This window comes from Vidua macroura, chromosome 6 (assembly GCF_024509145.1).
Source record: "Vidua macroura isolate BioBank_ID:100142 chromosome 6, ASM2450914v1, whole genome shotgun sequence".
In the NCBI taxonomy this organism is placed as follows: domain Eukaryota; kingdom Metazoa; phylum Chordata; class Aves; order Passeriformes; family Viduidae; genus Vidua; species Vidua macroura.
In genome coordinates this window covers 49,903,029-49,916,672 of record NC_071576.1, presented here as the reverse complement: position 1 = coordinate 49,916,672, position 13,644 = coordinate 49,903,029, and the positions used below count along the sequence as shown (strand labels likewise).

Genomic DNA, 13,644 nt, shown 5'->3' with positions numbered 1-13,644 from the left:
CCAGGTAGAGCTCTGAAAATACAACAGTGTTTGTAATCTGTAATGTTCCTTCTTACTTTACAAAGGCCGACAAACTTCTAGCAGAACACAAGCTGCCAAGTTTGGGAAGTGAGAGAAAACCTCTGCATAATCATTCCACTAAAGACCTGTACTGAAAAATCCCATGGATCTGAGCCTTGGGCCATGAAGCACAAAAGATCAGCTGCTTTTTTCAGACCTGTTCCATGCTGACCTGAAGGAAAATCATTTGAGAGTGTTCCCCAAGGTCCCTTTTGTGGTTGCAGTTTCTTGGGGACCCCATGGGAGCTCAGTAGATTGCGGTGTTCCTCTTGGAAGTGGCTTTCCTTGGAAGAGAGCCAGAGAAACAGGATGGTGGGAAAGCCTCACCCCAAGTCTAGAACCATCAGGCTCTAAGGAACAATCACTTTCTGCAGCTCCCCTGATTAAAGGGGACTGCTTAAAGCACAAAACCAAACACTATTCCTTGTGAGTTTCATATCCTTTTGTAATTTTCTTATCCTGTTCCTTTATTTCACATAGTACAAGGAAGCTTCCAAGAGTTAATCATCAATGATGTTCTTATATTTCCATGATACTAATAAATATAGCTGGATCTAGCTTTTGTTACTGGCAACATATCCCACCTAGCCCAAATATTTCATGAGACAATAAAACTGTTAATTTAGTGGTGAAAATAGAGTTTAAAAGGACAATATACAATCAGTTCATTAAAATAATGTTTAAATTTTCATAAAATATAGGAAAAGCAAATTCCATAGACTGTAAGTCATCAATTATTGACTTTTCCCCCTCTCTAAGACAGGACTGAGAGGGAAAGACAAAGAAAGATTTTTTTCAATGGTAAAACCTGTTGCTTTTAGGAGACAACTTTCAGTTATTTAGAGATCATGCAATACATGGAAAAGCTAGAGCTTTACCTCAGGAGACTCATTCTCCACAGAGGAGATCTGTTCTAACCGTGTTTGACAAAGTCTTTCCACCCAGTGCTGCACCTTTTCTGATTCTTCCAGGTCTTCTCGTTCTGTCTCAGATACCTTGACCATAACATTGGTACATTAGAAAAGGTTATAGGTATGGTCATAATACAAATATGTTTCAAAATGCCACCTAAAATAGTTTAAAAAAAATAATAATACTTTTAAGGATTTCCTATTTTGCTGTTTTTCAGTAAATTCATCACTATACATGGACACAACTGCAGAGATATCCTCATTTGGGCAAAAGCCGAGTAGAAATAAGCAAATGTGGCAACAGATTTTTGCAGTAAAACAGTTTTTACAATTTCATTATCTTTGAATAACTAAACAAGTGTCCTGCTAAAATAATTCCACTAAAAATCCATCTAATTTTCTTTCAATATAGCTTTGCACTTGATAGATCACAACATACCTCTTGCACAAGACGATTTATTTTCAATTGTTTTTCTTTCTCCAGCATTCCTTCTTTCTCTTTGGCAAGTTTTTGCTCAAACTCCATTTCCTTTTTATTTTTCTTCTGTTCACAAAAACTATCACTTTTTGACTTCTTTCGTTCTTTCCCTTTCTGGGAAGGTTTTGTAACAAAATTTTTTACATCAACTAAAACCACCACAAACTTCAATCTTGGTACATGAGTATCTGCCTTGAAAAATTAATTACAATCTGTGCAAATATGGGGATGGTTTTTTAAAAGAAAATCCAAAGTCCATTTACCCAGCCATTTGCAGGAAATTCAAACTTTTTGGAGGGCTTGTGCCCCCTAACTTAAGCTGGATGAGATCAGAGAATTCAACTTTTTTGTTCCTCTGCAAAGTTACAACTTTAGGGCACACAGGCCCACTACAAAACTTTGAATATTCAAACAGTTTTGGTTGGGTCTTGATTTGCCATCTCTCTGTTTTGTCATATATATATATATATATATATATAAAAGACTGATTGCTTTCAGGTGACAGATCCTCATGTATAGGTAGATATGTATAGTCCATGTATACAACAGCTTCATGCATATGCTCTAAAATCATCATTGCATCCCCTAATAAAACTGAAATAAATAATTATAAAGGAAAGGTTTAGATCAGTGCAGAAACTGAGTTCCTGCTTCCAAGAAGGAACACTGCATCACAAAGACCATGTAGCTCCTATAAGCACTGGATAAAATCTACTCAGATGAGTTAAATAATACAGCACAAAGTGACTCTTAAAATTTTAGATGCAGGATACAAACAAAGGGAAAAGCTACATAGTCTTTTAGAAGCCTCTGTTCCTGTTGTCTTCAAAACACCCACTGCTCCTTATTTCTACTTTAGTGATGTCACATTTCTGCTACCCTTTCATGTTTGTACAGGTAGGACAGTTCATTTTGGAAATGCCACATTCTCCTTTTATATATGAAAAGTAAAATAGAGGAGCAGGTGGCCACTTATTGACAATTACTGCCACAGCCAGAAAGGCTGTGCTTCAGGTTTGATTTTGTTCTTCTCATCATCAGCTATTGACTTTTCTTGCTTTGAATTCCCAAAACCACCACAAACTGCTTCACGTTAAGTAGCATTTAATGCTTCACATTAAATAGCATTATAATATCACATAAATAGCATTATTCCTTTCACCTTTTGCACGTTAATATTGATAACAAAGCCTTGGAAAACAGACATTTTCCCTGGCAACTACAGAAACCAATTCCCCCAGTCAAGCAGTTAACAGGAACTTTGTACTGCTGAGTTCAGTGGGATGTGGTCTATTGCTTCATGGTTACATGGTGGTGGTGTTGTAGGGAGGGGAGCAGGGGGAAAAGGAACCCCAAAAACATCAGAGATAAAGCTTAACTAAAAAAAATCTAGCTTTTCACACTAATGTTTTAACATAAACCTAATTCTGTGGTCTATTTTATTCAGGGGTAATTAGTTTTTACCTTAACAACAATTGCCAATATCATCCTCTTAAAAATTCACAGATACATTTAGTACTGTCTGCTAGATGTAACATCAGGCAGGTCAACTTGCTAGGTGTCAACATTTGAAGAATTACTGAATTCAAAGGCACACTAAGTAGTACACAAGCCAAAGTCTTCTAGAACATGAACATACATCTGACTGTCTTAGCTGCACTCACAACATTCAGATACAACAGGATGATTCATCCTTTCCTACAATTTTCCCCATGGATTCAGTTTACTTCCTATTATAGACATTTTTAGTACAGAGTGAAATGTTGTTTTTAAAACAAACAAAAAATAATTAGCAATAGGGAGTAGGATAAAAATCCATCACTGCCAAAAGCGAATTATTATAAATAAAATCTTTTCAAACTTCCAGTGCACACAGTGTGGTAAAGTTCAACAGGAATTGCGTTAAGATCATTAGTATATGAAGATGTATTTGGGCATTCTCTAAATTATAGTTGTCAGCAGCAACACCAAATATTACACTCTTTGTGTGAAGAGTTTCCACAGCATGCATTTATAATTTTCAGATAAAAATCCTAACTGCCCTGCTTTTCACACAGGTTACAGATCCATGATGATTTTGTTCTAGTACTACAAAAGGGTATTGGAATGCACCATCTTCTCCTGATCTCTTTTAAGGGGAACAGGTATATGCTGGGCACACAAAGGTCAAAGTAATAGTTCTAAACAGTGACACAAATACTTTATCTAACAGAAACAATCCTGACCTCCTCTGAAACCTTGAGTTCTTGCCTGATACACACACAAAATCTTCATGGCAATTTTACCACAGTTAACTAACAAAAAACCCACCACTAAAGCACAGAACACAACACAACAGCAATCCCCCTATAATATGGCTAATATACATTGCAATAAATAGAGAAGAAAGCAACAGCAAGTAAAAAATATTATTTGAAACTCTCATAAATTGAAATATCAATACTTCAGCAACATCTCCACAGACACAGAAGTAGTCTATCAGCTTAAAGATTGTTAATTTTTTTTTTTTTTTTTTTTTGCTCATATATGCATGCCTAAAAGCCTTTTGTATTCAGCACTCCTACAGGGAGATTTGCAAAAGTATAACTAGATAATTTTTGTCTCTACTGTTTTTATACACACATGATTCTGAGGACTTCAGGAGAACATGAAGACATGCATTGCCCACCTGTAATAAACACCTGCAATGTATTGTTATACAATTCCCTCTGCACATGGCAGAACTCAGAGCCTGAAGGACTCAAAAAGACAAAGTCCTAGACACACACATCCCAAAGGCATCTTAATTTGTGCACACGTTAAAAGACGGAGTATTTGAGTATAAAGAATGTTTACTAATAGCAGAGAAGAAGAAAAACAAGAAATTCCAAATCAAACATACACACAGCAAACAAATTCACATTTCAAACTTTGTACCTTACGGATTGTGGGAAATTTTCCTTCATACCGATAAAACCATCCAAAAGCTACAAAAGGTAAAGGAAAAGTTGTTTTTTGAAGAAAAGCCAAGGACAGGCTCATACTCAGACCAACCCATGCTGATATGTGTAACTCATTGAAATTTATTTGAAGATGCAACACCAGAGGTTTGATATTACATGACAAGTTCTTAGCTAAATTCTTGATAAATGGTTCTAGAACCTTTAGTCATAGGCTTCCCTTATTTTAATGATACACATTTTATGCCAAACAAAGAAAATTCAACAAGTAATCTTCATACAGAACCACACAGGCATGTGCATTGCTAAGATATCTATAGTCACACTCCTACTTTACAGAAGTTTTAGCAGGCCTTATGAAAATTAAACAGGCATTCAAACTTGTGGCAGAACATGGCTTTTGAGGAGACATGAAAAGCTCCATTTCCCAAGATAAAATATTTGAAGCCAAGTGCATAAATGTTATAAAATATATTGCTAAGTAAAAACATACAAAATAATAGATTACCATAACTTTATATAAGAAAAACTGCTAACGCAGAGCGCTCAATATAGTCCATGTTTCTGTAGGGTTGTTAAATTTCATATCAAGCTATCCTTAGATGCAATGACAGCAGCAGTATCAAAACCTTTCATCATTTACTAAAGGACCACACATATTGCCCTAGGAAAGCCAAATGATCAGTTGAATGTCAAGACTGACTGTCAGGAGTAAGTGAGACACAGGAGGAATCTGAATCAGGATAGGAATTCAGGGCTGTGTGGCAAACCTGATTGTCCTGCTTCATGTTCACTTCATCCTTGTCATCTGTTTCAAGTTGGTCATGTGCAACTCCCTTTAAATCTTCTAGAGAAACAAAGGAGGAAAGGGGTGAGGGGACAGAAGTGGTAGTAACTGGGGGTTCCCATGAAATGAAAAAGAGAGCAGTAATGTGTGACTAGAAGTTTCCGTGAAACAAAAAACGTAGTTAGTGATGGGATGTTTTCCTAAAGAATTGTTAAATAAAAAAAGGCCCTACTTAAAACATTCTCCAGTCTCCTCCTGAAGAGCTATTAGAATCTACACGTGGACAACTGGTCTGCTATGTGGCGAAGGGAAGCCTGAAGAGTTTGGTGGCTTTTTCTCTAACAGAACCATCAGCAGATTTCCCCAAAGTCACACACAAAATAATATAATAAAATAGCATCAGGTTAGGAATCGGCCCAGGTCTCCTATATACAACAAGAACTTTCCACATTTTTCTTTGTACAATACAATTTTAGTACACACTCCACATACAATTTGCAGCTTCTAATTTAGCTTCTTAACTGCCAGCTTAGCTGCCAACTAAGCCCCAACTGTCTTAATTCCCTTTGGACAAGTAAGTCAGAAAGCCAGCAGCATCCTGGGCTGCATCAAGAGCAGCATGGGCAACAGGGCAAGGGAGGGAGTTCTGCTCTTCTACTCTGCTTCCATGGGACCCCTCCTGGAGTGCCGCATCCAGCTCTGGGGCTGCCAATATAAGATGGATGTGGACCTGTTGCAATGGGTCCAGCAGAGGGCCATGAAGATGATCGATCAGAGGGCTGGAGCACCTCTGCTATGGGGAAAGGCTGAGGGAGTTAGGGCTGTTCAGCTTGGCGAAGAGAAGGCTGTTGGGAGATCTTAGGTCAGCATTTTGGTACCTAAAATGGGCTACCAGAAAACTGAAAAGGAACTTTATAAAAGGGCATGTAGTGACAGGACTATGGAGAATGGCTTTAAACTAAAAGAGGAAAGATTTAGATTAGATGCTAGGAAGAAGTCCTTCACTGTGAGGCACTGCAACAGGTTTCCCAGGGTAGGTGGTGGATGCCCTATCCCTGGCAGTCTTCATGGCCAGTCTTGGATGGGGCTCTGAGCAACCTAGTCTAGTGGAAGGTGTCCCCAGCCACGGCAGGGGTTGGAACAAGGTGATCTTGAATATCCCTTCCAAGCCAAACTGTGAAAAGGGTGACAGGTGAACACTGAACAGAAACAACATGCAAAACAATGCAAAACATCCAAGCTATGACTTGATGCTTCAGATTATTTCTTATTAAGCCTTATTCTTTTTCTTTTTTCCTGCTGCTGATTGTTAAAAACCATGACTATTTGAATGGATGTAGATTTTGCAAGATAGGTACCTGTTAAGTAAGAGTTATTTAATTAATTTATCATATGCTTCCAGTCTTCTGAAAATAACCAATTCATAGCTAGCTTAATGTGGAGACAAACTGGTGGTATATTCCATAGAGCTCAGTGATGTGTCTGAGACAAATAGAAGTAGGTAAGCTGACATAAATTACTTACTTTTGTGTTTGGAACGAGGGGCAGAATGCACTTCTGCAGTTACAGTTTTTAGAGACTTGGGTGGTTCTTTAGGACCCCACTCTTCTTCCCACTCCTTTTTAAATTTCTCTTCCTCTGCTGTTATCCTAGAAAAAGCAAATGCAGTTAGACATTCTGAGTACAAAACCAACAACATCAGTATACATTCATTAACATTATAATTTTTCAGAATATTTGTTTCTTCTCTTGAATATAAAGCACAATAAACTGCTCCTTCCTCATAACCGAATTCCTTTCAATCTGTTTCATTTACTAAGCTACTAAAATAATTTGTAAAGTACAGAGTAAGAAGATATCCTTATTTAATATTTAGACTTCTAAGGCCTGTTATATAACACCTGCACAGATACTAAGCCATGAGTGACACACTACAGTACTGTCTGTCACCTTGAACAAAGTAAAAAAACATCTCTCACTTAGCAATTTTTAGGAATTGCTTACTAGAAAAACTGAAACAGAGTGACAGAATATCTATCATGCACCTAAATCAGATGTCACAATGGCAAACTATACCTAAAAAACTTGTGACTCCTCTCTATATCTTTAAATCTATTTTGATGATTCCTTCCTAAACACATAGTTCTAGGTGGCCATAAAAAGTGACTCTTCCCAAAAAGAAATAAATATGAAATGGAAACCATATTAAATACAGATTCTAGGGGGAAAAAAGCAGGGGGTGGGAAATAGAGAAGAGGGAAATAGACAGGTACAGATAGAGGATGGGGGCACTGCAGAGAGTGTCGCAATTCAGGAAAAGAGCATGAAAAACAAGTAAATTACCTAGTATGGCACCATGATCAGAGAAAAAAAGTCGTTTCAAACAAAAATTCAGCAAATACCAAGTATGTCACAGCAGAAGTGCTGAATAACCTGACAACATGTAGCTTCATATATGTTGCCTTAAGATCCAAGATCTAATAGATCCAAAATCTATTCTTGACTATTGCTTGCCTTGAACTGATAATGTGGTGTCAAAATTTACCAGGTCTTAGATATCTATGATACTATTTGTATATGGATTATTTTTTGCATCCCTAAATTAGCTAAAGTAAATTGAAATAATATTCACATGGTGTCAAAACACTCTTAAATCTGTAGCTGAGCTCACTATTTAAATTTAGAGGCATTGTCAGGGCATTGTCAGGGAACAATGGACAGAATGTTTTTTCATTTAATTTTAGTTTTAAAAAGTTGGTGTTACAATGTAACTTGCAGTACATAGAGTCAGGGACATTTGCCATTTAGGCACATTGGAAATTTTCTCAGATGTAAGATACCAAAAAAGGGCACAGTGACTTTATACAAGGAACTCCTGCAGAAAGGATTATTAAAAGAATGCAAGGCATGATACTCACAAACAATTAATACAGAAAAATATTGTATTTTAGCCAACCATAACTGCTCATTAAATCTCAGCTTTGGATTTCATCTAGGTTCCTCTACTACTATTCTCCCTCTTCCTCACCCAGGAGATTGACATCGACGTAACAGTTTGGATTGTGATATGGAAAAGTTTAAAAATGCCTGAACAGCACTTAAAAATTCTACAAGGAAGTATAAAGTTCTGCTAGACCTTACACTGAGCAGCCCTCAGGGCATGAAAGCCCTCTCTGAGTGAGTAAAGATGCTCAGTGCAGAACACAGCAGACATCCATCATCTGTTATATCAGACAGGCAATCTAGATTTGGAGAACAGAATCATCCTTCACCTGTGATGGCCTGCTTTTATAGCAGCTTTTGGCTGTTGCAGGAATTTCTATAACAGGCCACAAATGAAGAACAGGATGTTATCAACTCCCTGGGATCAGAAAAGGGAAATGCATAAGAATTCATCCATTGCTGCTGTATAGCCCACAGCAGGACTGCCAGAAGATTTTTCTCTTGTGACAGCTGGGGAATATATTTCTTTTTCCACTTTACAAATTCAAAAATCCCTGATCTTTTTCTATCAGATTCATGCAAAGGGACTTAAATGAATGAAAATCACTTAATATGTCAAAGGGGCAAAGCCAAAGACTTGAGAGTCAATCTTAGCTCTAAAAGGCCAAATCTAAACAGATATTATTCTGCAATTTGCATTTTCATGCAATTTCCCAGCATCATTTAGAAGGAAAGTTAATTACTGTGATAACAACCAGTTAATTTCAAACTTCCATATGTAAAAGAATGCTTAAGTTAAAAATATAGTACTGATCTGTTTCTTAGCAGAACTGCTTTTTTTCTCTTAGAATTAAATGTAGTTTTCAGTGACAACAAAGTAAACAAGTTCTGAGACACAGAATTTCCTTAATCTTAAGTTTCTCTATATATTAATAATATTTTTAAAATAAGTGCATAACTTTAACTTCACACTGAATTTGTTATTGCCTCATGTTTATTTATAATCCTCACGTTTACAGGTGCTGATTTTCAGATCAGTTTCCTATTCTTTAACTGTGGTGTACTTACTGATACATACTGGATCCCACATTTAGCTAAATGGAAATACTACACATTTTACTTGAAAGCAACATGCAGAATATTTTCAGACAGATTTAATACACAAGGAACCCTTTTTCAGGTGACACGTTGCCTGTGTAAGGTTTTTACTCACTGCTCTATTTCTCTGCGATATCTCTCTTCTTCCTCTGCAGCCTTCTGGGAAATCTCCAGCTTTCTTCTATAATAACAGGAATTAGGACAACATGATAAAAACAGTGTTTTCTGAGTAAGAACCTGAACAAAGTGTGTCAGCACATAGTTAGTAAAGACAGTAAATATATTTGATTGGGGGAAAATGCTCTGTTTTAAAAGTCATCTGTAAGATTCCAAAGGTTCAGTATGGTTTCCTAGGAACCCTGAGGACATTCCTGACCATCTGGATAATAAGGGCATATCATCTACTTCATTCTTTAAGTCACAACCTCCTTCTGAGGCAAGACTATAGCGTGTTTCTGTATGAGTATAAAATTTCTGACTGTCTTGCTAAAAATAAAGCATGAGTGAATAGCATCAGGAAAATAATGAATATCACACTGAATCATTGGGGTACAACAGTCAGGGAGTAGAGTGACCCTTCTACTTAACATGATATCAGCTTTGAAAGCCCAGAATATCAAGGACAAACATTTTATGAACAGAGACTCTTCAAAAGCAAAATGAAGTTAATCTAAGTTGAGAATCTTCTCACTTCTGTGAGAAATATCACAGAAATAATAATGTGCTCCTGTCTTCCATGCCCTCTCCAAATCCAAGCTAAATTTTTCAGACTGCCCTATAGAGAGTTCTCACAATCTCTCTTTCTCTTGCTGCTCTTTGATGATTTTGTTGGTCTCCAGTGCAAGCCGCTTCTGATGCATTAGTTCTTGGCGTTCCTGCTCACGGAGACGTGCTTCTCTTTGCCTTTCTTCTTCAGTCATGAACAGCTCCTTGCCCTGCAATCAAAACCACCACCCCAATCAATTGTGAAAATATCTCATGAATGCAGTTCTTCTAGGAAATCATTCAAACCCAGTTACATAGTAGCACATCTGCCATTTCCACATTGCTCTTCCTGAGGAAAACACCCTGAAAGATCCTCAAAGACCTGACCACTTACTCCAAGGAGCTATTCTAATTTCAGCCTCTAAGTTACTATGTACCAAAAACCTCAGACTAGGTTTGCAACTACTGAAGTCAGCAACAACATTGCAGGGGTCATGCCAAACACATGCTCAGTGTGTCACCCAGAAAAAAAATCACATTATACTTCCTTGAAATCTCACTGAGCAATGAAATGCCAGAGAACAGAACACTGAATGATTCCCAATATGAAGACAACTACACTTACTGTGTTTTAGTGCTCTTATGCCTGGCTGCTGCAGAAGTGTGTTATCATTCAGGAACTCAAATGTACAGAGAATGTACATCCCAAAAACACTGTATAGTTTATATATTTCAGTTGATTTTGTTCCTGTTTCATTTGCTTTACAATAGCACTATTTTTTTGTTCAAGAAAGATATCTCCATACTGCTATAGGTAGAACACTTTGATAACATTAATCTAATTTTCATTTCTGAAATTAAAATCCTATGTTAATTAAGAATGTAGGATTTTTCCTGTCTCTAAAGTGCAAAGTAGAGATCTTGAACAAAACCAGGCATTGAGGAATGCTTGTGAACCATAATAGGGAAAGTGTTTCCTTATGCTATCTGTTCTCCAAAGACGTCTATTGAGAAGATGATGCAAGGTAAAAGAGTGAGGAACAGAATAATTTCATAGCAACAATTTGCCATTTTAAGGATACCACACCAGTGATGCATGCTGAGGTAGATCTCGTATTTTTAAAGTTGTTAACATAACTGGGAGTTAACATCCTTAAGATGTTGAATTCCTGGAGCTTAATCAACTAGCCCAGAGTATTTGTTTAAATAATCTCTACAGTGCCTTTGGACAAATTCATCTTTTGTTACTGTAAGAGTAGATCAAATAAACTATTAATTCCTTAATGTAGCTAAACAGTATACATGAGCCCTTAGGAAGTAGCTGAAGTGACTTGTTAAATCTTTTTTTTCCCTATTTAATTCAGTTGCAGGGCAATTAGAAAACACCATCTTTGATTAGTCCATGGAACTTGATTATCCTCTTGTATACAACCACACACTTTCTATAAGAAGGATTAAAGCAGTAAAAACCTTAAAACATTTATTGAAAGTCACACTGAAGTCAGAGATTTAATTAATTTCAGCTGGCTTTAGATTAGACCCCAAAGGCTTATAGTTCTGTTGCACAGAAATGAACTGTGGAATGAAAAATTGAGCAATTTTCAGTGTGTCAATACGCTAATGAGATCAGATAAACAGTTACAAAAGGAATTCATTTGGAATAAGACTAAGGCATCAGCTATTCAGGATTAAAAATTATTTGTCTCCAACCCAATTCACCTTTCATGTTTCAGAAGCAGATATCTATTAGAACAGAAGCTCTCAAACAGAGAGACAACTACAATAAAGCTAATTTGCATTCCTTGTCAAGGGAATGGTTCTGCATTCGCCCACAATCATGTTTCAATTGAGAATACTTAGTGTGGTACTAAAGAATCACATTGCCAGTCAAAACTGTCCTGGTTTGACAGAGGTATAGAACTTATAAAGAAACATAGCTTTTGTTTTTATGCCATTGATTTACTTACATAGCAATTTTCTGCTTACAAATGTTCTGCTTTTACAAATATACTACTTACAGCACCTGCTACCACAGAGATAGTCAAAGTACGGCTGCTCTTGAGCACTCTGACAGCCTGCAAATTAAAACAAAACAAAAATCAGTGTGAAGGAAGGGATAAAAGGCCAGAATAATGCTAGTTGCCAAGGCTGGAATTACCAGAACTAAACAGAGTGGTAGGTATGCGAATATCCAAAATCCCATGTTCAATACTCAACCACTTAAGTCAGTAGCCCAGTATCAAAACATACTTTTTGTGGACAGGAAAAAAGGATAGATGTTTAATAAGCTGACAACTACAAATCCAGGGAATTAAGAAGACTTGATTTTACCTCTTTATGATCCACATTAGAAAAGTCCACTCCATTCACCTCAACAATCTGATCACCAACCTACATAAATCAATGCAAATTTTAGTACAGATGCTAAGTTAGTACATGTATTCAATGCAAACAGAAAGAGATGTGCTCTCTAACAACCTTCACATATCAATCATGGGTACTGGCAGAGTGCAAGGGGAACAGACTGGAAACTGGTCAGGCTTGCATGTACTCCTGCACTGGGATCTGCTATTGCCACTGCTAGGCATCAAATCCTGAACTTAAAAGAATATTGTTCTGACCCAGGTCACTCATGTTAATAAAATTTTGGAAAACTAGCTTTGTTTGAAATGTAACCACCAGGTATTTCTTTCCCACGGGAAAAAAACCCATGAGTCCTTGGAGTTATCAATACAAAACAAGAATTCCTTGTGGTACCTACCTTGGAAGGTGGCAAACTTACCTCTAAGCCCACCTCTGCTGAAAGAGAACCTGGCTTAACATTGCTGATAAAAATACCCGGTTTTTGTGTTGGACCACTGGAAATACTGGAAATGTAAAAAACCCCAAACATTAATTGGATGATATTTTTATGAATAATTTTTATGAGGAATACATTGTAATACAGTAAGTAGTTTTAGTTGTTTCCTTTTTTTTTTTTTTTTTGTTTGCTTAAAGAATATTTATGGTATTAGCCAATTCTGAAACAAACACCAAAACTTACCAGTACACACATAATGTTTTATCATCCCACTTTTCTATTCTCTACACCACAAAACTGGTTTAAAAGAAAAACCTAAAAGAAAAATATTTAAGCTTCTGTATTTTGCCTTACATGCTGAAACTTACATGTATGCTGACCTACACTCTCTAAAGGATCGGGACACTAATGATATTTGAAAGTGAGCAAGGAACACAATGAACAATTACTAATTATTCACTGAACTGCAAGATACTGTATGTATAAAACATTGTCATTTTGTTAGGATTACTTATTAGGAGCAAGAAGGATATTTCATCCAGAGGATAACATCTAGCTCAGGAACTTTAAGCTGCCATCTAAGGTGGGCCTAGATACAGAAACAAATTTTGTAGATTATATATTCTACAAGTGATGCTGAACCACCCCTCCAGGTTTGTAAGTATTTTTTTAAAAATCTTTACATCCTCCAGAAAAAAGGCCTGATAATTACAACTATATATTTCTAAATATATAAGAAATCCTACAATATCCCTTCTACTCCAAAACCACCATAATTACTGCAACGACAGGAGTCCAAGAATCCCAGAATCATATTTCTAAAAAGCCTTTCAAATTCAACATTAATTTTAGGAGCTGGATGTAGCTTTGTGATGGTGTTTTAGTTCTGAAAAGGGTCAGAGAAGGCAGAGAGCAAACCTGAG

At 36.7% G+C, this 13,644-nt stretch overlaps 1 protein-coding gene across 1 annotated transcript in view; it reads right to left on the bottom strand.

Moving 5' to 3' along the window:
• Window positions 1-13,644, bottom strand: part of USH1C (USH1 protein network component harmonin) — a 45,648-nt gene that overhangs the window by 17,347 nt on the left and 14,657 nt on the right. The window contains exons 9-17 of the mRNA XM_053980699.1: window positions 12,704-12,788; window positions 12,253-12,312; window positions 11,940-11,996; window positions 10,009-10,151; window positions 9,332-9,397; window positions 6,700-6,824; window positions 4,366-4,415; window positions 1,411-1,563; window positions 939-1,055 (exon numbers count right to left, since the gene is read on the bottom strand). Coding sequence (XP_053836674.1) covers window positions 939-1,055; window positions 1,411-1,563; window positions 4,366-4,415; window positions 6,700-6,824; window positions 9,332-9,397; window positions 10,009-10,151; window positions 11,940-11,996; window positions 12,253-12,312; window positions 12,704-12,788 — 856 coding nt within the window. The remainder of the gene's footprint in view (window positions 1-938; window positions 1,056-1,410; window positions 1,564-4,365; window positions 4,416-6,699; window positions 6,825-9,331; window positions 9,398-10,008; window positions 10,152-11,939; window positions 11,997-12,252; window positions 12,313-12,703; window positions 12,789-13,644) is intronic.